At 50.2% G+C, this 27,320-nt stretch overlaps 3 protein-coding genes across 5 annotated transcripts in view; 1 reads left to right on the plus strand and 2 right to left on the minus strand.

Annotated features, from left to right (window-relative positions):
• LOC140419002 (uncharacterized) overlaps window positions 1-27,320 on the plus strand; it is a 283,990-nt gene that overhangs the window by 87,112 nt on the left and 169,558 nt on the right. The window lies entirely within an intron of this gene.
• The window catches only part of LOC140418987 (uncharacterized), a 384,502-nt gene that overhangs the window by 48,774 nt on the left and 308,408 nt on the right, over window positions 1-27,320 (minus strand). The gene's annotated exons all lie outside the window — the stretch shown is intronic.
• LOC140418989 (uncharacterized) lies at window positions 3,729-26,982 on the minus strand. 3 transcript variants are annotated; one of them, XM_072502688.1, is made up of 2 exons: window positions 26,884-26,982; window positions 3,729-5,550 (listed from the first exon to the last, which is right to left on the minus strand). In XM_072502688.1, the coding sequence occupies exon 2, from the start codon at window positions 5,450-5,452 to the stop codon at window positions 4,445-4,447; it is 1,008 nt and encodes a 335-aa protein (XP_072358789.1). In that variant the 5' UTR covers window positions 5,453-5,550; window positions 26,884-26,982; the 3' UTR covers window positions 3,729-4,444. The 3 variants fall into 3 exon arrangements, with proteins under 3 accessions (XP_072358789.1, XP_072358788.1, XP_072358787.1); XM_072502687.1 differs by lacking the exon at window positions 26,884-26,982 and adding an exon at window positions 18,625-18,790; XM_072502686.1 differs by lacking the exon at window positions 26,884-26,982 and adding an exon at window positions 8,405-8,812.

The raw sequence follows: 27,320 nt of genomic DNA on the forward strand, positions 1-27,320 counted from the left end.
AAAGTTTGATTCTAGCGCCAGACTACGTCATTCTATAGCTTGAGCCATATTCTCATTCCCCCCCTTTTATCATTTCATGATAACTTCTAATCCATAGCCAATCGTCTCAGTCTCTCCCATTCTATCTGTACTTCTATCATTTTCTTACGTTCCTCTGCACTTTCTTTCACATCCATTAACTCTTCAAGGCGCACTTCATGTTGCTGCATTAACTGTTGAGAAATTACTGCTGCACTGACACTTTTACACAAGCATTTCATCAGGAAGCTAAGCATCATTATGACAAGTATTACAACTACCAGGATTATCAATCCATGCACTAGGTAAGACCCCCATGATCCGGCAAACAACCAATCTAACCACACATCTCTTGATATTTCATGCAGTTTCTTAACCTCTGTGCGGATATGATCCACGAGGTGGGTGTTCTCCAAACTATCGGAGATATAGGTGCAACATTCCGAACCGATCACGGCACAAGTCCCACCTTTGTTTGCAAGGAGGTAATCGAGGGCCATTCGGTTTTGTAGGGCTACGGTTCTTATTGCCACCATTTCATTATTTATCTCAATGCTTCAGTGGTGTCGTTTGCTACCTCTTCCAGGATTTTTGCTATCTTCCTTATTTCCTTTATTGCAAGAGCTACCCCGACATGAGGAAGCAGGATTCCAAAGTATCGTTGCGTTTTGGTTATTTCTCTCTTTTGTCGCTTCATCATTTGGTAATGGTCGCCTAAATTGGTGAGGTGGTGTATAAAGGGGACTACATACCCCAGATAACAGGATCCCGTCCAATTCTCTGGCAGCCAGGGATATGCCTTGTGGCCACAAATAAAATACGTCCCATTGTATGAAGTGAGTTTGTCCACATCAAATCCTTGGGCCATCAGGGAGTACTTGAAGGTACCTGTCCCATTCACGTATGGGACGTCCAGTGTACACCCATAAAACTGAGGAGACGTATATACGGGATAGACCTCGGATATGTTGGCCACCACAAATCTGCTCGCATTGACTAGCACCTACAAATATCCCTTTTACCACATTCCTTACCAAACATATTATCCCCAGTGGTCTTCCCATGTTGGTGGTATTAATGAGGGTAAGAAACGGAGGCTGGTGGGATTTGTTATAACTTGGTTGGTACCACATCTCAAAGGTGTTCATTAGATAGCCCTCCTCTTTCCAAGGTCTTGGGGATATGGGGAGAAACGATAAACTAGAAGCTGCCCCGCCGTCTGGGTGTTTTACCATAGATGCAATTCTTATAGTCCTGGGGGATTGACGAGTACCATCCTGGTAAATATACCATTCTACAGTTTCTGACAGGTTAAGGGGAACAGGTCTGAGGGGGAACCCTCCCTTAGCATAGGTCGGGATATGTGTACATACTCAGCAACCAGAAACATTCATATCCTTTGCGTACACATATGACATATACAGATACGTGTTTACCTGTAATTCCCTTTTTTCCCGCAGCCTTGCCCTCCCTTGGTCAACGCATCCCAAGGGTACAGTCTTTTTTTGTTTTTGTTTCTGCATCTATAGTCCCATTTACAGTTGACCTGATGACAGGGTAGGTTGCCCTTAGTCACTCCACTGATGAGTATGGTCCGATTGTATCGTTGTACGTAGGCTGAACATCCGTCCGCAGGGGTCGCATTCCAAGGTCCTTCTCCTGGGCCTTGACTGGTACACTGTAAGGTGTCTCCTCGACAGGTGATGAGTCCGTCTTCCCTTGGGGCCACAGGTTCTTCGCTTGGCCTCTCCTCCAGTTTCCAAAAGTTACGATAATAAGGCTGTCCTTCATCCCGTGAATGATGCTGAAGTTATTACCTAGGGCTCGGAACAGAGGGTTATTCTCTATTGCATTTTCACAACCTTACAATGGTGGATGTGGATCCAGGCATTTCTGCCTTTTACTTTTACAGCAGTGGGAGTAGTGAGTAGGACCTGGTGTGGTCCTTCCCATCGGGGTTCTAATCATTTCCGAACCCAGTTCCGGATCATAACGTACTCGCCTGGGTTAATGGTGACAGTACTGGATAAGGGGGGTATCTCCCCATGGGCTGCTCGGACCCGCGAGTGGAGGCCTTTTAAAATCTTTGTTAGAGCTATAACGTAATTGGCCATTTCCGTGGTCATGTGGTGAAAGTTGACATCTTTTGGTTTGTCCTGATCCCATGGAGTGTGAAAAGGCCTTCTGTACAATATCTCGGCAGGGCTTAATCGGGTTTTTCCTGCGGGTGTAGCGTGAATTTGAAAAAGGGCAAAGGGTAATAGTTTGAGCCAGGTAGCGCCTGTCTCAGCCTGTAATTTGGCTAGTTTGGTTTTCAATGTCTGGTTGGCGCGCTCCACCATTCCTGCTGCTTGTGGCCTATATGCACAGTGCAACTGTTGTTTTATGCCCAGCTGAGCACAGAATTCTTTGTTAATCTGTCCCACAAAATGAGGTCCATTATCAGAGCTTAATCGATATGGAATCCCAAATCTAGGAACAATTTCTCACATCAAAACTTTTGCTACCGTGGAAGCTTTGTTATCTACAGTGGGGTAAGCTTCTATCCATTTGCTAAATACAGCAACAATAACTAATACATGTTTATAACATTGGCATCTTTCCAACTCAATGTAATCCATCTGGAGTGTCTCAAAGGGACCTTCCGGTACCCTTTCACAGGGTATTGCTTTACCAGGATTATACTGTTGACATACTCGGCAACGACTGCTAATGTTTTGTGCTATATCTTGCAGTCGTGGATGCCACCATGTTTTAAGCAATACATCACCCGTAGCTCGCGCACCACAACGAGTTGCAAAGTGAACACATTCGGTAACCCAGGCTGCCAATGCATCGGGCATACAAGTCTGCCCTGCCGGGGTGACCCACAATTTGTTTACAGAATCATAACAACATCCCAATTCTTCCCATAGTCTTTTTACACAGCCAGGAGCGTCCTCCTGTAATTAAATGACGTCAGTGATGGTCGGCATTGGCTTTTCAGAGGGAGATTGACTATCTAGGTTTTTAGTCTGGCTCATCATTTTGGGGACCACCATGTCTTTTAAGCGAGAAGCCTCTTTGGCCTGATGGTCCGCCTGCCTATTGCCCACATCCACTAAAGTTTTTCCATTTGTATGTGCTGCACATTTTATAACCGCAATCTGTTTTGGAAGCATTAGAGATTGTAATAATTGTGTAATTAATTGTTTATGAGATATCTGAGTACCTGCTGACGTCAGAAATCCCCTGTTTTTCCATAATTGGCCAAAATCGTGTGTGACCCCAAAGGCATATCGGGAATCAGTGTAGATATTTACAATTTTATCTTTCCCTAATACACAAGCTCGAATAAGTGCAAAAAGTTCAGCCTGTTGGGCGGAAAAGGGAATTTCGAATGCTGCCGCTTCAAGCCTTTCTCCTTGTTGGTTAACAATTGCATACCCTGATAATCAATCCCCCCTTTCACCGATGGATGAACTACCATCGTCATCGTCAGGGTCAGAGTCTCCACCGAAACCGAACAGCAGGGCGTGGCCACACTCGGGACAGCAGAGGGGGAAACCAAAGTACTCACGTTTGGTGCGCAAGTCCCTCCTCAGCGTCCGAATGCGATCAGTCTGTTACGCCGTCAGGTTCCAGGAAGGCTCCTGTGAAATCCCACTTCTGACACCAGATGAGGATTCTTTTGCAGCCAGTCCGGATAAAATGATCAGTCGAACACCTCGTAACTTTAACATGTTTATTTCTCGGCCGGGGCTAAAACCACTGTGTCTCGAGAGTCACAATAGCAAGCCAAAGTCAATACATCTAACAGCAGGATTTATACATTTTTGGTTCATTTCTGAGGGCAGCTCCCTCGCATTCCTATCTGTGCTCTCAGCTCAATTATAATTCAGCCCCCTCAATTATAATTATCTTTAAGCCTAGTGCACCCATTCCCAAGGCCGTTATTGCAGTTTGTCTGGTTCAAAAACAAGTGATACATTTTTGCTACCAGAAGCCTGTCTTGACATTTCTTCACACAAAGCTTTACCTAACATTTTGTTTTTCCCATAAAGTTCCAATCCATCTTGAGCCAAACTCTCATTTATCGATCATCAGCCAAACTCTCATTTATCGATCATCAGCCAAACTCTCAGCAGCAGAGGCAGTTGATCGGATTTACACAATCTCAGTCACAAAGAAGCTCCACAAGCTCCTCACACTTCTTGTTGGAGGCGAGGATGGAAGAGACAGGGGAGAGCGAGAGTACTTCAAAAGGAACTAACTTGTGTCAGAGATATTGGAAAGTTTCAACACACTGTGTATTTAACACCAATCTAATTTATTTGACTTTTAGCTAGAATATTAGCCCCTGTAAATGGGCTGGAGTTTGTTATCAGCAGAAATGAACATAGTTCAGTCCTGAATGTGGAATTAACAACAAAATCATTCACTGTGGTTACTTGTGGCCTCGTTGATGCTGCTGCAGGTTGGATGACTGAGTGAATCCCTTCCCACACTCTGAGCAGGCGAATGGCTTCTCCCCAGTGTGAACTCGCTCGTGTCTCAGCAAGTGGGATGACCGAGTGAAAGACTTCCCACACTTGGAGCAGGTGAATGGTCTCTCCCCAGTGTGAACTTGCTGGTGTCCGGACAGAGTGGACAACTGAATGAATCCCTTCCCACACTGAGAGCAGGTGAACGGCCTCTCCCCAGTGTGAATTCGCTGGTGAATCAGCAGGTGGGATGACCGAGTGAATCCCTTCCCACACTCGGAGCAGGTGAATGGTCTCTCCCCAGTGTGAACTCGCTGGTGGCTCTGCAGGTCATATGATCGAGTGAATCTCTTCCCACACTGAGCGCAGGCAAATGGCCTCTCCCCAGTGTGAATTCGCTGGTGATTCTGCAGGTTGGATGACTGAGTGAATCCCTTCCCACACTCTGAACAGGTGAACGGTCTCTCCCCAGTGTGAACTCGCTCGTGTTTCAGCAGGTTGGATGTATCACTGAATGCCTTCCCACACTTGGAGCAGGTGAATGGTCTCTCCCCAGTGTGAACTTGCTGGTGTCCGGACAGAGTGGACAACTGAGTGAATCCCTTCCCACACTGAGAGCAGGTGAACGGCCTCTCCCCAGTGTGAACTGGCTGGTGTCTCAGCAGGTTGGATGCATCACTGAATGCCTTCCCACACATGGAGCAGGTGAACAGTCTCTGCCCAGTGTGTATTTGCTGGTGTGTGGACAGGCTGGATGACTGAGTGAATCTCTTCCCACACTTGGAGCAGGTGAATGGTCTCTCCCCAGTGTGACTGCGTCGATGAATTTCCAGCTGGGATGGGTAAGTGAATCCTTTCCCACAGTCCGCACATTTCCACGGTTTCTTCTCCGTGTGACTGCATTTGTGGCATGTGAGGCCTGATGACGTGTCCGGTTTCTCCCCACTGTGAACGATGCTTTTTCCTTCCATATTCAGGATATGATAAATTGAGGCTCTGTCAGATCCTGATGTGATGCTTGGTTTGTGTTTCCGGACGTTGAAGCCTTTCCTTCGAACACCCGGTGAAACTGATTCAAAACAGAAAATAGAGTGAGAAAGAACCCACAAAAACACAAAGGCAGGTTGTGAAATTGAGCTGAATGAATCTGGCCATTTGTGGGGCCGGCACTGGGAACAAAAGTGACTATAAACACCCAACTGGCCCCTTTGGGAGGAGAGAGAAAGAGGTGAAGAGGGATTTTGTATATCTACACGACATATTAAAGAGAATAGATGGCAAAGCAAATTCGATCTTGAGCTTCATAAACAGTAATATTGATTCCGAAACAGGGAAGCCAGGCTTCCGGTGACACAGTGATTAGCACTGCTGCCTCACAGTGCCAGGGACCCGGGTTCAATTCCGGCCTTGGCAACTGTGTGTGTGGAGCTTGCACTTTCTCCCAGTGACTGCATGGGTTTCCACCCGGTGCTCAGGTTTCCTCCCACAGTCTGAAGAAGGGCAAGTTAGGTGGATTGGCCTTGATAAATTTCCCCTTAGTGTCCAGGAATGTGCAGGTTCGGTGGGGCTATGGGGTTACAAGGTCAGGGTAGGGGTGTGGGCCTAGGCAGGGTGCCCTTTCAGAGAATTGGTGCAGACTTGATGGGCCGAATGGCCTCCTGCTCTGTGGGAATTCTATGGTTCTACTTCTATTCTCTGAATCTTTATAAAGCTCTGGTCACCACTCGTCAGGAAGAATGTGAAAATTCTTGGAGAAGGTGCAGAGGAGATTTATCAGATGGTTCCAGCAAAGGAGGTTGAGGGCGACTTGATTCAGGGACAAAATCTTAGGCCAGATTTCCATCGGGTGGGCAAAGAAACTGTTTCTATTCACTGATCGTACAAGCAGTCGGGACACAGATGTAAAGTTTTGGGTAAAACCTGGATTGAACTATATAAGATGCTGAGGGGTCTTGACAGGGTAGATGTGGTGAGAATGTTTCCTCTTGTGGGAGAATCTAGAACAGGGGGGTTACTGTTGCAAAATAAAGGGCCACCCATTTCAGATGGGGATAAGGATATTTTTTCTCTTGAGGGTTGTAGGACAGGGTGTGGCACAGTGGTTAGCATTGTTGCCTCACAGCACCAGGGACCCAGTCTATGACTCATCTTTCATTCCCTCACCTACAGTATAAATATCTCCCACTTTCTCTGTCTTTTAGCTTTGACAAAGAGTCATCTGGAATCGAAATGTGAGCTCCTTTCTCTCCCCACTGATGCTGCCAGACCTGCTGAGATTTTCCTGCATTTTCTCTTCTGGTCCCGGGTTCAATTCCGACCCTGGGTGACTGTGTGGCGTTTACACGTTCTCCCTGTATCTGTGTGGGTTTCCTCCGGGTGATCCGATTTCCTCCCACAGTTCAAAGGTCTGCAGGTTTGCTGGATTGGCCATGCTTAAATGGCCCTGAGTCTCCAACAATGTGCACGTTGGGTGGGATTATGAGGGTGGGGTGGGTAGCTCTTTCGGAGGGTTGATGCGGACTCGATGGGCTGAATGGGGTCAATCTGCACTGTAGAGATTCTATGACTTTGGAACACATCTTTAAAAGGCAGTGGAAGCAGTGTCCTTGGATATTTTTAAGGCAGAGCTGGATAGATTCTTGATAAGCAAGGAGGTGAAAGGTTATCGGTGTTGGCCAGAATGTGGAATTGAGGTTAAAATTAGATCTGCCAATGGGGCAGCACGGTGGCGCAGTGGTTAGCACTGCTGCCTCATGGGTCTGATCACAGCCCCGAGTCACTGTCCAGGTAGAGTTTGCACATTCTCCCCATGTCTGCGTGGGTCTCACCCTCACAACCCAAAGATGTGCCGGGTAGGTAAATTAGCCACAATAAATTGCCTTTTAATTACATAGAACATACAGTGCAGAAGGAGGCCATTCGGCCCATCGAGTCTGCACCGACCCACATTAATCCCTCACTTCCACCTTATCCCCGCAACCCAATAACCCCTCCCAACCCTTATGGACACTACGGGTAATTTATCATGGCCAATCCACCTAACCTGCACGTCTTTGGACTGTGGGAGGAAACCGGAGCACCCGGAGGAAACCCACGCGGACACGGGGAGAACGTGCAAACTCCGCACAGACAGTGACCCATCGGGGAATCGAACCTGGGACCCTGGCGCTGTGAAGCCACAATGCTAATCACTTGTGCTACCGTGCTGCCCACACGGGCTTCCCAATTGGGAAGAAGAAAAGAATTGGGTACTTTAAATTTAAGGGAACAATATTAGAAAATAAAAGAAATAGGTATTCAAAATTCTTTTTTTAAAATTAGATCAGCCGCAAACTTATTGAATACTGGAGCAGACCTGAGGGGACGACTCCCAGTTTGTGTAAGGAGCAGGCTCGAGGGGCCGACTCCCAGTTTGTGTGTAAGGTGCAGGCTCGAGGGGCCGACTCCTAGTTTGTGTGTAAGGAGCAGGCTCGAGGGGCCGACTCCCAGTTTGTGTGTAAGGAGCAGGCTCGAGGGGCCGACTCCCAGTTTGTGTGTAAGGTGCAGGCTCGAGGGGCCGACTCCTAGTTTGTGTGTAAGGAGCAGGCTCGAGGGGCCGACTCCCAGTTTGTGTGTAAGGAGCAGGCTCGAGGGGCCGACTCCCAGTTTGTGTGTAAGGAGCAGGCTCACCAAGACAGACGGTAACATTTGAATTGATTGAAAGTTTACTGATGACCATGAAACCATTGTCGCTTGTTGGTTCACTCATGTCCTTCAGTGAAGGAAATCTCTGTCTGGCCTACATGTGACTCCAGATCCACAGTCAGCTGACTCTTAAAATGCTCTCTGCGATGCACTCAGTTCAAGGGCAATTAGTGATGCTGGCCCAGCCAGCGACACCCACATCCCGTGAATGAACAGAAAAGAAAATCTGCCATCCTTACCTGGTCTGGCCGACACGATTCCAAACCACAGCAATGTGGTTGACTCTTTAAATGCCCTCCGAGATCCAGCAGAGGGCAGTAGGATCCAGCAGAGGGTAGTAGAGCGGACCTGCTGATTGGCCGTTGCTGGGGAAATTTGCATACGTCCGTGTGCTCACCCTAACTTGGAGGCGTACATGAACAAGAGACCCTAGCTGTTCAAGTGAAGACAAGCATCCAGCAGAGGGCAGGAGAGCGGAGCTGCTGATTGGCCGTTGCAGGGGGAATTTGCATACGTCCGTGTGCTCACCCTAACTTGGAGCCGTACCTGAACAAGAGACCCGAGCTGTTCCAGTGAAGACAAGCATCCAGCAGAGGGCAGTAGAGCGGAGCTGCTGATTGGCCGTTGCTGGGGAAATTTGCATACGTCCATGTGCTCACCCTAACCTGGAGGCGTACCTGAACAAGAGAGCCTAGCTGTTCAAGTGAAGACGGGCATCCAGCAGAGGGCAGTAGAGCGGAGCTGCTGATTGGCCGTTGCAGTGGAAATTTGCATACGTCCGTGCGCTCACCCTAACTTGGAGACGTACCTGAACAAGAGACCCTAGCTGTTCAAGTGAAGACAAGCATCCAGCAGAGGATAGTAGAGCGGAGCTGCTGATTGGCCGTTGCAGGGGAGATTTGCATATGTCCGTGTGCTCACCCTAACTTGGAGGCGTACCTGAACAAGAGACCGTAGCTGTTCAAGTGAAGACAAGCATCCAGCAGAGGGCAGTACAGCGGAGCTGCTGATTGACCGTTGCAGGGGAAATTAGCATACGTCTGTGTGCTCACCCTAACTTTGAGGTGGTTTGTGGAGGAGCTCTTGTCAAGTGACACTTAAACCTGAAACATTTCTTCAGTGTTTCCCTCCCTACCCCCTCCTCTAACAAAAAAAACGAACCGCTGTAAGGATCAAGAGGAAGGCTCGAGGGCAGGTAGAAGTGGAAAGTTGAACCGTGATGTCACAGCCTGCAGGTAAGGAATTGGCTGGTGACTGGTAAGTAGTTTTTATTTATTTTCCCTCATGTGTTATCGTGCGGGGCGCAGAGGTTGCTGAGTGAGTGCTTGCTGAGAAGGGGAGTGAATAACAGGTAAGCTCTTTCTTTCCTTTTTTTATCTAGAGGGATGACAGGGAAGGTAGTGCAATGTTCCTCCTGCAGAATGTTTGAGGTGAGGGACGCCGTCAGTGTCCCTGCTGACTTCATCTGTGGGAAGTGCACCCATCTCCAGCTCCTCAGAAACCACGTTAGGGAACTGGAGCTGGAGTTGGATGAACTTCGGATCATTCGGGAGGCAGAGTTGGTCAAAGATAGAAGCTTCAGGGATGTAGTTACTCCGAAGAATAAAGATAGATGGGTGACGGTGAGAGGGGCTGGGAGGAAGCAGTCAGTACAGGGATCCCCTGTGGCCCGTTCCCCTTAGTAACAAGTATACCGCTTTGGATACTGTTGGGGGGGGGGGGGGAACTTACCAGGGTTAAGCCATGGGGTACAGGTCTCTGGCACAGAGTCTGTCCCTGTTGCTCAGAAGGGAAGGGAGGAGAGGAGTAGAGCATTAGTCATTGGAGACTCCATAGTTAGGGGGATAGATAGGAGATTCTGTGGGAACGAGAGAGACTCACGGTTGGTGTGTTGCCTCCCAGGTGCCAGGGTGCGTGATGTCTCGGATCGTGTTTTCGGGATCCTTAAGTGGGAGGGGGAGCAGCCCCAAGTCGTGGTCCACATAGGTACCAACAACATAGGTAGTAAAAGGGATGGGGATGTAAGGCAGGAATTCAGGGAGCTAGGGTGGAAACTTAGATCTAGGACAAACAGAGTTATTATCTCTGGGTTGGTACCCGTGCCATGTGATAGCGAGACGAGGAATAGGGAGAGAGAGGAGTTGAACACGTGGCTACAGGGATGGTTCAGGAGGGAGGGTTTCAGATTTCTGGATAATTAGGGCTCATTCTGGGGTCAGTGGGACCACTACAAACGCGATGGTCTGCACCTGGACCAGAGGGGTACCAATATTCTGGGGGGGAAATTTGCTAATGCTCTTCGGGAGGGTTTAAACTAGTTCAGCAGGAGCTTGGGAACCTGAATTATAGCTCCAGTATACAGGAGGTTGAGAGTAGTGAGGTCATGAGTAGGGTTTCAAAGTTGCAGGAGTGTACCGGCAAGCAGGAAGGTGGTTTAAAGTGTGTTTTTTGTTCAAAAGTGTGTTTTTTGTTCAAAAAGGGGAGCAGAGACAACCCCGGCAACTATAGACCGGTGAGCCTCACGTCTGTAGTGGGTAAAGTCTTGGAGGGGATTATAAGAGACAAGATTTATAATCATCTAGATAGGAATAATATGATCAGGGATAGTCAGCATGGCTTTGTGAAGGGTAGGTCATGCCTCACAAACCTTATCGAGTTCTTTGAGAAGGTGACTGAACAGGTAGACGAGGGTAGAGCAGTTGATGTGGTGTATATGGATTTCAGCAAAGCGTTTGATAAGGTTCCCCACGGTAGGCTATTGCAGAAAATACGGAGGCTGGGGATTGAGGGTGATTTAGAGATGTGGATCAGAAATTGGCTAGCTGAAAGAAGACTGAGGGTGGTGGTTGATGGGAAATGTTCAGAATGGAGTTCAGTCACAAGTGGAGTACCACAAGGATCTGTTCTGGGGCCGTTGCTGTTTGTCATTTTTATCAATGACCTAGAGGAAGGCGCAGAAGGGTGGGTGAGTAAATTTGCAGACGATACTAAAGTCGGTGGTGTTGTCGATAGTGTGGAAGGATGTAGCAGGTTACAGAGGGATATAGATAAGCTGCAGAGCTGGGCTGAGAGGTGGCAAATGGAGTTTAATGTAGAGAAGTGTGAGGTGATTCACTTTGGAAGGAATAACAGGAATGCGGAATATTTGGCTCATGATAAAGTTCTTGAAAGTGTGGATGAGCAAAGGGATCTAGGTGTCCATGTACATAGATCCCTGAAAGTTGCCACCCAGGTTGATAGGGTTGTGAAGAAGGCCTATGGAGTGTTGGCCTTTATTGGTAGAGGGATTGAGTTCCGGAGTCAGGAGGTCATGTTGCAGCTGTACAGAACTCTGGTACGGCCGCATTTGGAGTATTGCGTACAGTTCTGGTCACCGCATTATAGGAAGGACGTGGAGGCTTTGGAGCGGGTGCAGAGGAGATTTACCAGGATGTTGCCTGGTATGGAGGGAAAATCTTATGAGGAAAGGCTGATGGACTTGAGGTTGTTTTCGTTGGAGAGAAGAAGGTTAAGAGAAGACTTAATAGAGGCATACAAAATGATCAGGGGGTTGGATAGGGTGGACAGTGAGAGCCTTCTCCCGCGGATGGAAATGGCTGGCACGAGGGGACATAGCTTTAAACTGAGGGGTAATAGATATAGGACAGAGGTCAGAGGTAGGTTCTTTACGCAAATAGTGAGGCCGTGGAATGCCCTACCTGCTACAGTAGTGAACTCGCCAACATTGAGGGCATTTAAAAGTTTATTGGATAAACATATCGATGATAATGGCATAGTGTAGGTTAGATGGCTTTTGTTTCGGTGCAACATCGTGGGCCGAAGGGCCTGTACTGCGTTGTATTGTTCTATGTTCTATGTGTCTTCTTCAATGCCAGGAGCATCCGGAATAAGGTGGGTGAACTTGCGGCATGGGTTGGTACCTGGGACTTCGATGTTGTGGCCATTTCGGAGACATGGATAGAGCAGGGACAGGAATGGTTGTTGCAGGTGCCGGGATTTAGATATTTCAGTAAGCTCAGGGAAGGTGGTAAAAGAGGGGGAGGGGTGGCATTGTTAGTCAAGGACAGTATTACGGTGGCAGAAAGGACGTTTGATAAGGACTCATCTACTGAGGTAGTAGGGGCTGAGGTTAGAAACAGGAAAGGAGAGGTCACCCTGCTAGGGGTTTTCTATAGGCCCCCGAAAAGTTCCAGAGATGTAGAGGAGAGGATTGCAAAGATGATTCTGGATAGGAGCGAAAGCAACAGGGTAGTTGTTATGGGGGACTTTAACTTTCCAAATATTGACTGGAAACGCTATAGTTCGAGTAAATTAGATGGGTCCGTTTTTGTCCAATGTGTGCAGGAGGGTTTCCTGATACAGTATGTAGATAGGCCAACGAGAGGCGAGGCCATATTGGATTTGGTACTGGGTAATGAACCACGACAGGTGTTAGATTTGAAGGTAGGTGAGCACAATTCGATTACGTTTACTTTTGTGATGGAAAGGGATAGGTATATACCGCAGGGCAAGAGTTATATCTGGGGAAAGGCAATTATGATGCGATGAGGCAAGACTTAGGATACATCGGATGGAGGGAAAAACTGCAGGGGATGGGCACAATGGAAATGTGGAGCTTGTTGAAGGAACAGCTACTGCGTGTCCTTGATAAGTATGTACCAGTCAGGGAGGAAGTGGTCGAGTGAGAGAACCGTGGTTTACTAAAGCAGTCGAAACAATTGTCAAGAGGAAGAAGGAGGCTTGTGTAAAGATGAGACATGAAGGTTCAGTTAGGGCGCTCGAGAGTTACAGGTTAGCTAGGAAGGACCTAAAGAGAGAGCTAAGAAGAGCCAGGAGGGGACATGAGAAGTCTTTGGCAGGTAAGATCAAGGATAACCCTAAAGCTTTCTATAGATATGTCAGGAATAAAAGAATGACTAGGGTAAGTGTAGGGCCAGTCAAGGACAGTAGTGGGAAGTTGTGCTTGGAGTCCGAGGAGATAGGAGAGGTGCTAAATGAATATTTTTCGTCAGTATTCACACAGGAAAAAGACAATGTTGTCGAGGAGAATACTGAGATTCAGGCTACGAGACTAGAAGGGCTTGAGGTTCATAAGGAAGAGGTGTTAGCAATTCTGGAAAGTGTGAAAATAGATAAGTCACCTGGGCCGGATGGGATTTGTCCTAGAATTCTCTGGGAAGCTAGGGAGGAGATTGCTGAGCCTTTGGCCTTGATCTTTAAGTCATCTTTGTCTGCAGGAATAGTGTCAGAAGACTGGAGGATAGCAAATGTTGTCCCCTTGTTCAAGAAGGGGAGTAGAGATAACCCCGGTAACTATAGACCAGTGAGCCTTACTTCTGTTGTGGGAAAAATCTTGGAAAGGTTTCGAAGAGATAGGATGTATAATCATCTGGAAAGGAATAATTTGATTAGAGATAGTCAACATGGTTTTGTGAAGGGTAGGTCGTGCCTCACACACCTTGTAGAGTTCTTTGAGAAGGTGACCAAACAGGTGGATGAGGGTAAAGCAGTTGATGCGGTGCATATGGATTTCAGTAAAGCGTTTGATAAGGTTCCCCAAGGTAGGCTACTGCAGAAAATACGGAGGCATGGGATTCAGGGTGATTTAGCAGTTTGGATCAGAAATTGGCTAGCTGGAAGAAGACAAAGGGTGGTGATTGATGGGAAATGTTCAGACTGGAGTCCAGTTACTAGTGGTGTACCACAAGGATCTGTTTTGGGGCCACTACTGTTTGTCATTTTTATAAATGACCTGGAGGAGGGCGTAGAAGGATGGGTGAGTAAATTTGCAGATGACACTAAAGTCGGTGGAGTTGTGGACAGTGCGGAAGGATGTTACAAGTTACAGAGGGACATAGATAAGCTGTAGCGCTGGGCTGAGAGATGGCAAATGCAGTTTAATGCAGAAAAGTGTGAGGTGATACATTTTGGAAGGAATAACAGGAAGACTGAGTACTGTGCTAATGGTAAGATTCTTGGCAGTGTGGATGAGCAGAGAGATCTCGGTGTCCATGTACATAGATCCCTGAAAGTTGCCACCCAGGTTGAGAGGGTTGTTAAGAAGGCGTACGGTGTGTTCGCTTTTATTGGTAGAGGGATTGAGTTTAGGAGCCATGAGGTCATGTTGCAGCTATACAACACTCTGGTGCGGCCGCATTTGGAGTATTGCGTGCAATTCTGGTTGCCGCATTATAGGAAGGATGTGGAAGCATTGGAAAGGGTGCAGAGGAGATTTACCAGAATGTTGCCGGTATGGAGGGAAGATCTTATGAGGAAAGGCTGAGGGACTTATGGCTGTTTTCGTTAGAGAGAAGAAGGTTGAGAGGTGAATTAATTGAGGCATACAAGATGATCAGAGGATTGGATAGGGTGGACAGTGAGAGCCTTTTTCCTCGGATGGTGATGTCTAGCACGAGGGGGCATACCTTTAAATTGAGGGGAGATAGATATAAGACAGATGTCAGAGGTAGGTTCTTTACTCAGAGAGTAGTAAGGGCGTGGAATGCCCTGCCTGCTACAGTAGTGGACTCGCCAACACTAAGGACATTCAAATGGTCATTGGATAGACATATGGACAATAAGGGAATAGTGTAGATGGGCTTTAGAGTGGTTTCACAGGTCGGCGCAACATCGAGGGCCAAAGGGCCTGTATTGCGCTGTAATGTTCTATGAGATGGCTGAGCAAGCCACTCAGTTTAAGGGAAATTAGGGATGGGCAATAAATGTTGGCCCAGCCAGTGACTCCCACAAATGATTGAAATAAAATCCTGGAGACTCCAGTCAGTCAATCCGGGAGAGTTGCCATCCGGTCCAGGCACCTTGTCCTCTGTAAAGATGGCGACCGGTAACCCGGGCCTGTCACCGCTCAGCTCTCACTCTATTCGGTGCTGTTTAAGACTGGACCGTTAACATTTTCCTCGGGAGTTGAAGCCTCCACGGGGTATTTATGAAGCCTCCCGGCTCACTCCGCAGCTTCTATTGCTCCCGGCTACAATCCTGAAAGTTGCTTGATTATTTCTTTCCCGCTCCTCGCATCGTCAGCGACAACCTGAACTGCAGATGCGCCGGGCACAGCCCGAACGGTGACAGTGCCCAGTGAGTGATTGGCGGCGGTACCGGACCAATAGGAATTGTGAGGGTTGGCCTGGCGGACCAGATGGGAGCAGCTGGTCCTCCAACCGATGGTAGTGAGTGAGGGGCGGGGCTGGACTGTGAGTGAAGCATGCGCAGTGCGGGTGATGGGCAGACGGGTCCACAATGGGTAAAGGGGGGGATGGTGGGGCGGAGGATCCGGTGGGTGGACGGAGAGGCTCCGGAAACCACGGGAATAAACTGAGCGGACCCCCCCTCCCCCCGTTTACACCGACCAGGGCCGCAGCTCCCAGATCAATGAAGAGCCGCTTTGTATCAGGTTGGTCATTGGTTCCAGAGGTTGTTCCCTGGTCTCCAGCGTCGCTTCTTTATCAGTGAATCATTGAATGGTTACAATGCAGATTGAGGCCATTCAGCCCGTCCTGTTTGTGCTGGCTCTCTTTGCCAGAGCAAATCAGCTCCTCCCACTCCCCTGTCCTTTCACCAACAAGACCAGCAGCAAATATTCCCCATCCCCAGTTACCTGTGGAGAAGATGATGTTTGACCTTCTTGACCCGCTGCAGTCTGTGTGGTGAAGGTGCTCCCACAATGCTGGAGTTACAGGTTATTCACCTCATTGGTTAGGAATCGAACAGAGTGATCAGGGATCACCCAATTAGTAGGGTCCAAACTGAAGGACCGCCCAAAAGAGCACGAAAACCCCCCAAGTATAAGAAGAGTTTGCCACATGTTCGTCCTCTCTTGGACCTGGTACCCCGGTCCGGCCATCTCCAATTGCAACAACACCAGAAGCAAGTCCAAGTTTAACGCTCGCTACCAGACGGATGAGTCCCGCTGAGCAGCAGTTACTCCTTCGGACTCGATAGATCCAGAATCGACCAGTGGCTACTGTTTCTCTGACCTAAACCGGGTGTCCGAAGTCAAGTACAGGTTGTCATAGTCGATAGGTTTAGTTAACTAGTAGTGTTTATGTTGCATGACTAATTGTGTGTAAATAAAATAGCCTTGACCTTGAACTAACTAACTGGTGTTTGGCTCTTTGGTCGATAGCCGGTTGAACCTTGTGGTGGTATCATTTGATTCCTGGCGACGCGAAGCATTAGAATATAGATAACATAGAAAGAAGGGCAAACTCACTGATTGCCATCATTGGAACTGAGCCACAGAAAGGACAGAGTAAAAGAAGAAAAGGCAACAATTTGATTGGTCGATTGGCCTCCTTCTGCACTGAAGGAATTCTATGGTTCTGAGACTCCATTTGTCAACAGAATATTCATCAATAATTTGGTTTTCTGCAATTTTGATTTGTGGGCTCAGATTGAACCAAGGCATCAGAAACAGGAACAGGAGTCGGTTATTCAGTCCATGTTCTAAACATGCAGGATATTTTGAAGCAAAGAGATTTTCTGAAGCATCAACACCAGGATGTGTAAAGAAATGGGACAGGAGCCTGGGTCTTTGCTGCATCATCAACAGATCAAGAGTCAAGGATTGCTTCCTGAGATTGGAAGGTAACTCACGGAGTTCCCACATTCCAAATCAGAGACAGGGAACGACAGGCCCCACAATCACAGGGAAGATGCTTGAGGATCCTAACAGATTCAGTTTCTGATCACTGTGGTGGAGAAGGAGCCATTAGAGATTCTCAAATGGCTTCTGAAAAACAAGGTCACGTCTTAATAATAACAATAATCTGTATTGTCACAAGTAAGCTTACATTAACACTGCAATGAAGTTACTATGAAAAGCTCCCAGTTGCCACATTCCGGCGCCTGTTCGGGTACACAGAGCGATAATTCAGAATGTCCAAATTACCCAACAGCACGTCTTTCGGGACTTGTGGGAGGAAACCAACTCAGACACGGGGAGAACGTGTAGCCTCCAATAGACAGTGACCCAAGCCAGGAATCAAACCTGGGACCCTGACCCTGGACATTGAATTCTCCCGAACAGGCGTCGGGATGTGGCGACTAGGGGCTTTCACAGTAACTTCATTGCTGTGTTAATGTAAGCCTACTTGTGACAGAGGATTATTATTATAAATAAATCAAATCAAAACTGGCTCGTTGGTCCAGGGGTAAGATTCTCGCTTCAGGGGTTGTGCTCTATGAAAATGTGAGAGGTCCCGGGTTCAAATCCCAGATGAGCCCTTTGATGTTGTTTCTTATTGGGGGCAGCACGGTAGCATAGTGGTTAGCACAATTGCTTCACAGCTCAAGGGTCCCATGTTCGATTCCCGGCTTGGGTCACTGTCTGTGCGGAGTCTGCACGTTCTCCCCGTGTGTGCGTGGGTTTTCTCCGGGTGCTCCGGTTTCCTCCCACAGTCCAAAGATGTGCAGGTCTGGTGGACTGGCCATGCTAAATTGCCCTTCGTGTCCAAAATTGCCCTTAGTGTTGGGTGGGGTTACTGGGTTATAGGGACAGGGTGGAGGTGTGGGCTTGGGTAGGGTGCTCTTGCCAAGAGCCGGTGCAGATTCGATGGACCGAATGGCCTCCTTCTGCACTGTAAATTCTATGATAACCTATGAAACCTGGGTGAGGGTCACATTCAGGAGAATTTATTAAAATGGAACCACATACAGATAAACTATATCAGGATTTACTGATATTTCCATTTGAATCACTGCTCCTGGCACCTGACACCTCTTGATCCATCACATCAACATTTGGCGGAACTGACTGCGCTGAGGTCTGTCTTGGATTAAAAACTGGAGGATCACTTGTCATCACAGAATCCTAGACATTTACAGCACAGAGGCCATTCAGCCCATTGTGTCTAGTGTTGGCTGAAAATTCCTTGTCCAGTCTAATCCCATTTTCCACCTCTTGGTCTGTAGCCTGCAGATCACACAAACTCCACATACGATGAGGGTTTCTGTCTCTACCTCCCTTTCAGACAGAGTTCCAGATCCCCACCACCCCGGGTGAAGAAAATCCTCAATTCCCCTCTAATCCTTCCAACAGATACTTAAATCTCTGGCCCCAGGTTACTGATCTGTTTGTTCATGAAATAGGTCCTTCTGCCATCTGATCCACTATATCTGGGACCCTCAATGTTGCACACCTCAATTAAATGTCCACTCAGCCTCCTCTGTTCCACAGAAAACAATCGATCCAATCGTTCCTCTTGTTAAAATTCCCTAATCCTGGAAACATCCAGAAAAACCTCTTCCGTACTCTCTCCAGGAAGAATGTGATTGTACTGGAATGTGGTGACCAGAACTGTGCTCAGTGCTCTAGCTGTGATCTAACTCATGTTTTTTAGTTCTAGAATACCCATTCTCTAACCTTCAATGTGATGGAAACTGACAGCTGCAACCTGTCAGCATTTGAAAGATATTTACAAATGATTCGAGAGTTTCTTACAGTTGGGATCTTTCTCTGTTCTGTCCATTCGAGGTGTTTGATAAAAGACTTTCTCCTGTGAATATCCAGCTGGAGTTTTGGGCCTTGACGTGTTTCCTTGTTCATCTTGTTGCCTCTAATCATTGAATCTTGTGGTATCAGACACCAGAGAATCAAACTCCCAGCAACAGATTGTCTTTTACTGACTTTCTTAACAGCTCTGCAATAATACAGGCATAGTCATTCCTTACATAGTTCTGGTCCTCAGTGAAATACTTAAATGATGAGCTTTAGATGTTCTTCATATATTCCACAGGAAACTAAGGCGCCCACCAGAGAGTAAGGGAGTGAATCTGAACCGTGTCCCCGGGAAAGGAGCACCCTTGGGACCAGCCATCTGCCTTTCCCTCGGGGAACAGAACCGATGGGGACCTCGCCGCAAACCACACATCAAGGAAGCCCCCAAAGCCGGCCTGCCTTTCAAATCGGCCCGTGGGGAGGTATATTAAGCTCGTCTCCACTCAATAACGCCAATCTCAGCCGGAAATCGGAGTGGGAAATCATTAACCAGTGGCTCTGTGCGGGAAATCATTAACCAGTGGCTCTGTGTGCGGCAAATCATTAACCAGTGGTTCTGTGTGCGGCAAATCATTAACCAGTGGCTCTGTGTGCGGCAAATCATTAACCAGTGGCTCTGTGTGCGGCAAATCATTAACCTGTGGCTGTGTGTGCGGCAAATCATTAACCAGTGGTTCTGTGTGCGGCAAATCATTAATCAGTGGCTCTGTGTGCAGCAAATCATTAACCAGTGGCTCTGTGTGCGGCAAATCATTAACCAGTGGCTCTGTGTGCGGCAAATCATTAACCAGTGGCTCTATGTGCAGCTATTCATTAACCAGTGGCTCTGTGTGCGGCAAATCATTAACCAGTGGATCGGTGTGCGGCAAATCATTAACCAGTGGCTGTGTGTGCGGCAAATCATTAACCAGTGGCTCTGTGTGTGGGAAATCATTAACCAGTGGCTGCGTGTGCGGCAAATCATTAACCAGTGGCTCTGTGTGCGGCAAATCAATAACCAGTGGCTCTGTGTGCGACAAATCATTAACCAGTGGCTGTGTGTGCGGCAAATCATTAACCAGTGGCTCTGTGTGCGGCAAATCATTAACCAGTGGCTCTGTGTGCGACAAATCATTAACCAGTGGCTCTGTGTGCGGCATATCATTAACCAGTGGCTGTGTGCGGCAAATCATTAACCAGTGGCTCTGTGTGCGGCAAATCATTAACCAGTGGCTGTGTGCGGCAAATCATTAACCAGTGGCTCTGTGTGCGGCAAATCATTAACCAGTGGCTCTGTGTGCGGCAAATCATTAACCAGTGAACAGAGTTAATTTTCAGAGAACCACTTTCACTTGGAATTATTTTTCCATGGAAGTGGCTGATCAGCCATGATATTGTAGAGAAGAGCATGCTCAATGGGCTGAATGGCCTGCTCCTTTCCTATGTACCAGTCCTGGGAGTGTTTGTTGGGGACAGTGTAGAGGGGGCTTTACTCTGTATCTAACCCCGTGCTGTACCTGTCCTGGGAGTGTTTGATGGCGACAGTGCAGAGGGAGCTTTACTCTGTATCTAACCCTGTGCTGTACCTGTACTGGGAGTGTTTGATGGGGACAGTTTAGAGGGAGCTTTACTCTGTATCTAACCCCGTGCTGTACCTGTCCTGGGAGTGTTTGATGGGGAGAGTGTAGAGGGAGGTTTACTCTGTATCTAACCCCATGTTGTACCTGTCCTGGGAGTGTTTGATGGAGACAGTGTAGAGGGAGCTTTACTCTGTATCTAACCCCGTGCTGTACCTGTCCTGGGAGTGTTTGATGGGGACAGCGTAGAAGGATGGAGCTTTACTCCCTGTCTAACACGTTGCTCTGTGTAGATCAATGTTGGTCACACTCCAGCTTTTCACACTTTGAACCAGTGTTTTCTCTTTCTGCACCTGTGTTATCCATGTCAAATGTTTAAATATTCAGGAGGAACAATGTTTATGTTGAAACCCGATCGAGCCCCTCGTCCAGAACCTGAGCCACAGGCTACAGCTGGTGTGTAACCTGTAACCAGATCCCAGCAGCATTAAAACAAGCTGACAACCGACAGTAGCTCCTTGTATAGCGAAAGCTGCTCCCGGACTGTCAGCAGAAACAGGACCGAAGAAGACCCTCAAGCTCTTCGCCATAAATATGAAGCTAATGAGGTAATCACAATTTGCAGTCAAATATATTCAACCCCTCCCATCTCTCTCTGTACCCCGAAGCCCGACCTTGCATAGAAATTTGGGAAGGACACAAAGGCGTTTGTGGGAGCGAGGTGAAGCAACAAGAGGGGATGATGATGGGGGGGGGGGGGGGGGTTGTGGAGGGTAGTGGAGAGGATCTGAGAGGGAAGGTGGACAAGGCTGTGTCATGGGGGCGGCTGCGGGGGGAGGGGGGGGCGGTTTCCGGAGGGGTCCATTCCAGAGGAGGGGGGTCCTAGAGGCCTCGGGGAACATGGAACATTACAGCACAGTACAGGCCCTTCGGCCCTCGATGTTGGTGCTGGTGGTGTTCGGGACACCGGGGATCCTGTGTGTGAGAGGGCTCCTGTGAGCGTTTGGGAAAGGTGTTCCTGTGTCCGCAGGCGTGTGTCTGGGGGAGGTGGGGCATCCTGTATCTGGGTGTGGGGAGGTCCTGTGTGTGGAGGCAGGGAGGGGGAGAAAGAGATGTCCTGTGGGCGTGTGTCTGGGGGGAGTTTTCCTGTGTGTGGGGAGGGGGGGGGGGGGGTCTTGTGTGTGGATGTGTGTCTGGGGGAGGTGTCCTGTGTGAGGGGGAGGTGTCCTGTGTGTGGGTGTGTGTCTGCGGGCAATGTCCTGTGTGTGGGCGTGTGCCTGGAGGAGGTGGTCTGTGTGTGGGTGCATGTCTTGGGGAGGTGTCCTGTGTGTGTGGGGGGGGTCCTGTGTGTGGGTGCGTGTCTGGGGAGGTGTCCTGTGTGTGGGAGAGGTGTCCTGTGTGTGGGTGTGTGTCTGGGGAGGTGTCCTGTGTGTGGGTGCGTGTCTGGGGAGGTGTCCTGTGTGTGGGGGAGGTGTCCAGTGTGTGGGTGGGTGTCTCGGGGAGGTGTCCTGTGTGTGGGTGTGTGTCTGGGGGCAATGGCCTGTGTGGGGTGTGTGTCTGGGGAGGTGTCCTGTGTGTGGGGGAGGTGTCCTGTGTGTGGGAGAGGTGTCCTGTGTGTGGGGAGGTGTCCTGTGTGTGGGTATGTGTCTAGGGGAGGTGTCCTGTGTGTGGGGGACGTGTCCTGTGTGGGGTGTGTGTCTGGGGAGGTGTCCTGTGTCTGGGGAGGTGTCCTGTGTGTGGGGGAGGTGTCCTGTGTGTGGGTGTGTGTCTGGGGGCAATGTCCTGTGTGGGGTTTGTGTCTGGGGGAGGTGTCCTGTGTGTGGGGGAGGTGTACTGTGTGTGGGTGTGTGTCTGGGGGAGGAGGTGTCTGGGGAGGTGTCTTGTGTTTGTGGGTGTGTGTGGGGGACGTGTCCTGTGTGGGGTGTGTGTCTGGGGAGGTGTCCTGTGTGTGGGTGTGTGTCTGGGGGCAATGTCCTGTGTGGGGTTTGTGTCTGGGGGAGGTGTCCTGTGTGTGAGGGGGAGATGTCCTGTGCGTGGGTGTGTGTCTGGGGGGTCCAGCTCCCCTCACTGACCCCCTGTTTTGTTTGCTTTACAGGCCGTGGGGCAGGACGTTGTTGCTGGCAGTGAGGCCTCCTCTCCTCCCCCTGCTCCTCCTCCTGGGTACGGGGCTCGGCTGCCCCTCAGACTGCCTCTGCTGGAGCCCCAACCGGACGGTGAGCTGCTCGTCCCGGGGGCTGGAGTCGCTGCCGCGGGGGATCCCGGCTGGCACGCGGGCGCTGGACCTAAGTGACAACCGGCTGGAGTGGCTGGACTGGGGCCCGGGACGGGGCCTGAGCCGCCGACTGGAGGAGCTGGAATTGGGCCACAACCGGCTGCGGGAGCTGGAGGCCGGCGCCCTGGGCGCCCTGGAGCGGCTGCAGCGCCTGGGCCTCGGCCACAACCTCCTGCGCTACCTGCAGCCCGGAACCCTCCTCGGCCTGGCCGCCCTGCGCAGCCTGGAGCTGGCTGGCAACCCGCTGCTGCTGCTCGGCGACCACACCTTCAGCGGCTTGGCCGCCCTGCGCACCCTCAGCCTGGGCTCCCCCGAGCTGGCCTGGGCCGGCCCGCGAGCCTGGGCCGGCCTCAGCGGCCTCAACCAACTCACCGTCCGCGGTGCCGCGCTGACCTGGCCACCCGGTGCTGCCCTCTCCCCCCTCCTCAACCTGACCGCCCTCCGCCTGCTGGCCTTCCCCAAGGCCGCCGCCCTGCCTGGCCGCCCCTTCCAGGACCTCTCCCGCCTCCGCCTGCTGGAAATCGACTCCTGGGCCTCACTGGCCCAACTAGGCGCCGATTGCCTCCAGGGCCTCAATTTGGTTTGGCTCTCAATCACCCGCTGCAACCTCAGCACTGTCCCCTATGCCAGCCTGAGGACTCAGGCCTACCTGCGCTTCCTCAACCTCTCCTATAATCCCATCAGTGCCATCCGCGGAGCGCTGCTGCAGCACGTAACCCGCCTGGAGGAGCTGCGATTGGTGGGCGGCCGTCTGCGCATCATCCATGACGCCGCCTTCCGCGGCCTCGTCTACTTCCGGCTGCTGGACGTCACGGCCAATCAGTTGGCCAGCTTGCCGGCTGCTGCCTTCCGCTCGCTGGCCTCCCTCCAGAGCCTGGGCCTCGGCCTCAACCCGCTGGCCTGCGACTGCCGCCTGCTCTGGATCGTCCGCCGGCGCCACCGCCTCCGCTTCCTGGGCCCCCAGCCGCCCACCTGCGCCTCCCCGCCGTCCCTCCGCGGCCGCCGCCTGCCCGAGGCCGCCGGCTCCCTCCCTGCCAGCACCTTCAGTTGCCGCCGGCCCCGCATCCGCGACAAGAGGCCGCAGCCCCGAGAGGGCCAGACAGTCACCCTCCGCTGCTCGGCCGACGGCCAGCTGCCGCCCCTCATCCTGTGGCTCAACCCACGGCGCCAGCGGCTGGGCCACCCCGAGGCGGGGATGAGCCTCCCCGGGGGCCTGGGCCTAGTATCTGAAAATCTGGGCCTGAACCCCGAGGACCGCGGCCTCCTCCCTGGACGTCCGGACCCCAGCCTGCCCCCCGCGCCCCCGCTCCTCTCCGGACCCGCCGTGGGCCGCAGCCGCCTCTTGCCAGACGGCAGCCTGCAGATCACCTTGGTCCGCCGCATGGACTCCGGCACCTATCGCTGTGTGGCCCGCAACGCCGGCGGCAACAACACGGCCTCGGCCTCGCTACAGGTGCGGCCTCTCTCGCTACAGGAGCTGGGACTGGCTGGGCGCTCCGACTCCCGGGCCAAGGCCGGCCTACGGCCCGGATATCCCTTCGACACCCACACGCTGCTGGTGGCCACCACCATGGGCTTCGCCTCATTCTTCACCGTGGTGTCGCTCTGCTTCACTTTACTCTTCATCTGGAGCCGGGCCAGCGGGCCCATCAAACACAACAACATCCATGTTGACTTCGTGCCGCACGCGGGCGGGGGCGGCAGAGGTGGCGACGGGGACGACGCCAAATTCAACATGAAGGTGGTCTGAGGGCTGACGTCACTGTCCGAGACGTCACTGCGACCCCATCTATGCCTCAATTGCTAAAGGACAAGTGTCCCATATGCCTTTTTCACCATCCTATTAACCTGTCCTTCCACCTTCAGGGATCTCAGAACAAACACACCACGGTCCCTTTGTTCCTCAGGCGCCCCAGTGTCATGCCGTTCATTGAATGCTTCGTTGTCAAATTACGCCTGCCAAAGTGTGTCACCTCACATTTTTCAGGGTTAAATTCCATCTGCCACGTTTCTGCCCATTTGACCATCCTGTCTATATCTTCCTGTAACCAAAGACACTCAAACTCACTGTTAACCACCAGGCCAAGCTGTGTGACATCCATAAAGGTAATGATTCTACCCCACACATCATCATCTATGGCGTTTATATAAATGACAAACAACAGGGGACCCAGCGCAGATCCCTGTGGTACGCCACTGGACACTGGCTTCCAGACACTAAAGCAGCCATCTGTCATCTTCCTCTGTCTCCTACAGCCAAGCCAATTTTGAATCCACCTTATCATGTTACTCTGTATCACATGTGTATTTGTCTTCTTTATAAAGTCTCCCATGTGGGATCTTGGCAAAGGCTTTGCTGAAATCTATGTAAACTACATCACTACCACCATGACCTGGTGTCAATCAATCAATCAAAATTTGTTAGGCATGACCTCCCGCTGACAAAGCCATGCTGACTATTCCTGATCAAACCTTGCCTCTTCAAGTGGAGATAGATTCTCTCCTTCTGAATTTTCTCCGATAGGTTCCCTACCACTGATGCGAGACTCACTGGTACTTAGTTCCCTGGCTTATCTCTACAACCTTTCTTAAATAGTGGGATCATATTAGCTGATCTGCAGTCCTCTAGCACCGACCTCGTCGCTAAAGAGCAATTAAAAATTTGGGTCGGGGCCCCTGCATCCTGGGACACAATTCATCCAGACCTGGAGATTTGTCCACTTTTAAGCTTGCCAACACTTCCAATGTCTTGTCACTCCCTCTGTCAATTCGCTCAAGAACCTCACAGTTTCTCTCCCCGAGTTCCAAGTCTATCTCCTCATTCTCTTGGCTGGAGACGGATGTGAAATATTTATTCAACACCCAACCAATGTCCTCTAAAGTTTCTCTCCATTTAGATAATAAAATTGCCTTTTTATTCCTCTGACCAAAATTGATAACCTCACACTTATGCATGTTAAATTCCATCTTATCAAATGTATTCTGGAAGTCCAAACACATCTACAGTACCCCCATTATCCGCCTGGCTTGTTACATCTTCCAAGAACTCCAACAAATGAGTCAAACACGATTTACCCTTTACAAAACCACACTACAAAGTCTTACAACATCAGGTGAAAGTCCAACAGGTTTGTTTCGATGTCACTAGCTTTCGGAGCGCTGCTCCTTCCTCAGGTGAATGAAGAGGTATGTTCCAGAAACATATATATAGACAAATTCAAAGATGCCAGACAATGCTTGGAATGCGAGCATTAGCAGGTGATTAAATCTTTACAGATCCAGAGATGGGGTAACCCCAGGTTAAAGAGGTGTGAATTGTGTCAAGCCAGGACAGTTGGTAGGATTTCGCAGGTCAGATGGCGGGGGATGAATGTAATGCGACATGAATCCCAGGTCCCGGTTGAGGCCGCACTAATGTGTGCGGAACTTGGCTATAAGCTTCTGCTCGGCGATTCTGCGTTGTCGCGCGTCCTGAAGGCCGCCTTGGAGAACGCTTACCCGGAGATCAGAGGCTGAATGCTCTTGACTGCTGCCCCGACTGGAAGGGAACATTCCTGCCTGGTGATTGTCGCGCGATGTCCGTTCATTGCCACACTGACTCTGATGGATTGCGGTTTGGCTTTCCAAAAGTCCAATTACTACTTCCTCAATAATGGATTCCAACAGTCTCCCAACTACAGGCTTAAACTAACTAGTTTCCTACTTTTTGAACAGGAGGGATTACATTAGACTTTTCTACTAATGCAGTGACATTGTCACTGGATCAGTGTCCCCCCCCCCCCCCCGGTCTCTACGAGGTTGTTTGCGGAGAGGAGCCAGAAGCAGCGGATAGTGAGAGTGGAGAATGTCCATCGGGGCTGGTTTAGCACACTGGGCTAAATCACTGGCTTTCAAAGCAGACCAGCAGCACGGTTCAATTCCCGTACCAGCCTCCCCGAACAGGCGCCGGAATGTGGCGACTAGGGGCTTTTCACAGTAACTTCATTTGGAGCCTACTTGTGACAATAAGCGATTTTCATTCATTGTTTCATTCAGCTCTCGGGCAGCACTGAGGATTTGTAAACCCCGCCTCCCGACACTGACCTCTCACCTGATACCTCACAATGCCAGGGCAATGACTGACGGCAGCTCCTGACCAATAGGGTGAAGGGGTGGATTCGAAAGGCCGGTGGGAATCGGCTGGTCCTCCAGCCAATCGGAGTGAACAAGGAGGCGGGACTGGGCAGAGTGAAGCATGCGCAGTGCGATTAATGGCGGCGTTCTTTCTCGGATGCATGATCCGTAAAGGAGGGAATGGCAGGACCGAGGGAGAGCTCAATTCGGCGCGTCGTTGGACACACTTCTTAAACATGTTATATTAACCGAAAATCCTACCGGTATCGGGGGGGACCTGAGCGGGGCCTGCAGCTTTCTCACAGACGAGACTAAATGGCGGCCATCTCTCTCGCGCGTACTCGAGGGGCTGCGCATGCGCATTCGTCAACGTTCTTGGGGCACGAGCAGCAATGCGCGCGCGCATCCACCGTCTGTCTTGGGGGCAGCAGCGGAGCGCATGCTCAGTCGCCATCATTGCAATATTTTTGGAATGTTTCACCATGACAGACTGTTTCACTCTGAGTTACAAATTCTCATTTATGAGGCAGAACAATGATACATGTCCAGGGCAGTGACAATAATTCGTATTTATTGTGCCTTGACAAAATCAAGCATTTTAACACATCGCAGAGAAACGTTATAAAATAACAATTGACACTGAGCAACATGAGGAGATATTAGGAGAATCTTAATGGAGGAAAGTGAGTGAGAGAGTC

Source organism: Scyliorhinus torazame, chromosome 5 (genome assembly GCF_047496885.1).
Source record: "Scyliorhinus torazame isolate Kashiwa2021f chromosome 5, sScyTor2.1, whole genome shotgun sequence".
NCBI classification, from domain to species: Eukaryota; Metazoa; Chordata; class Chondrichthyes; order Carcharhiniformes; family Scyliorhinidae; genus Scyliorhinus; species Scyliorhinus torazame.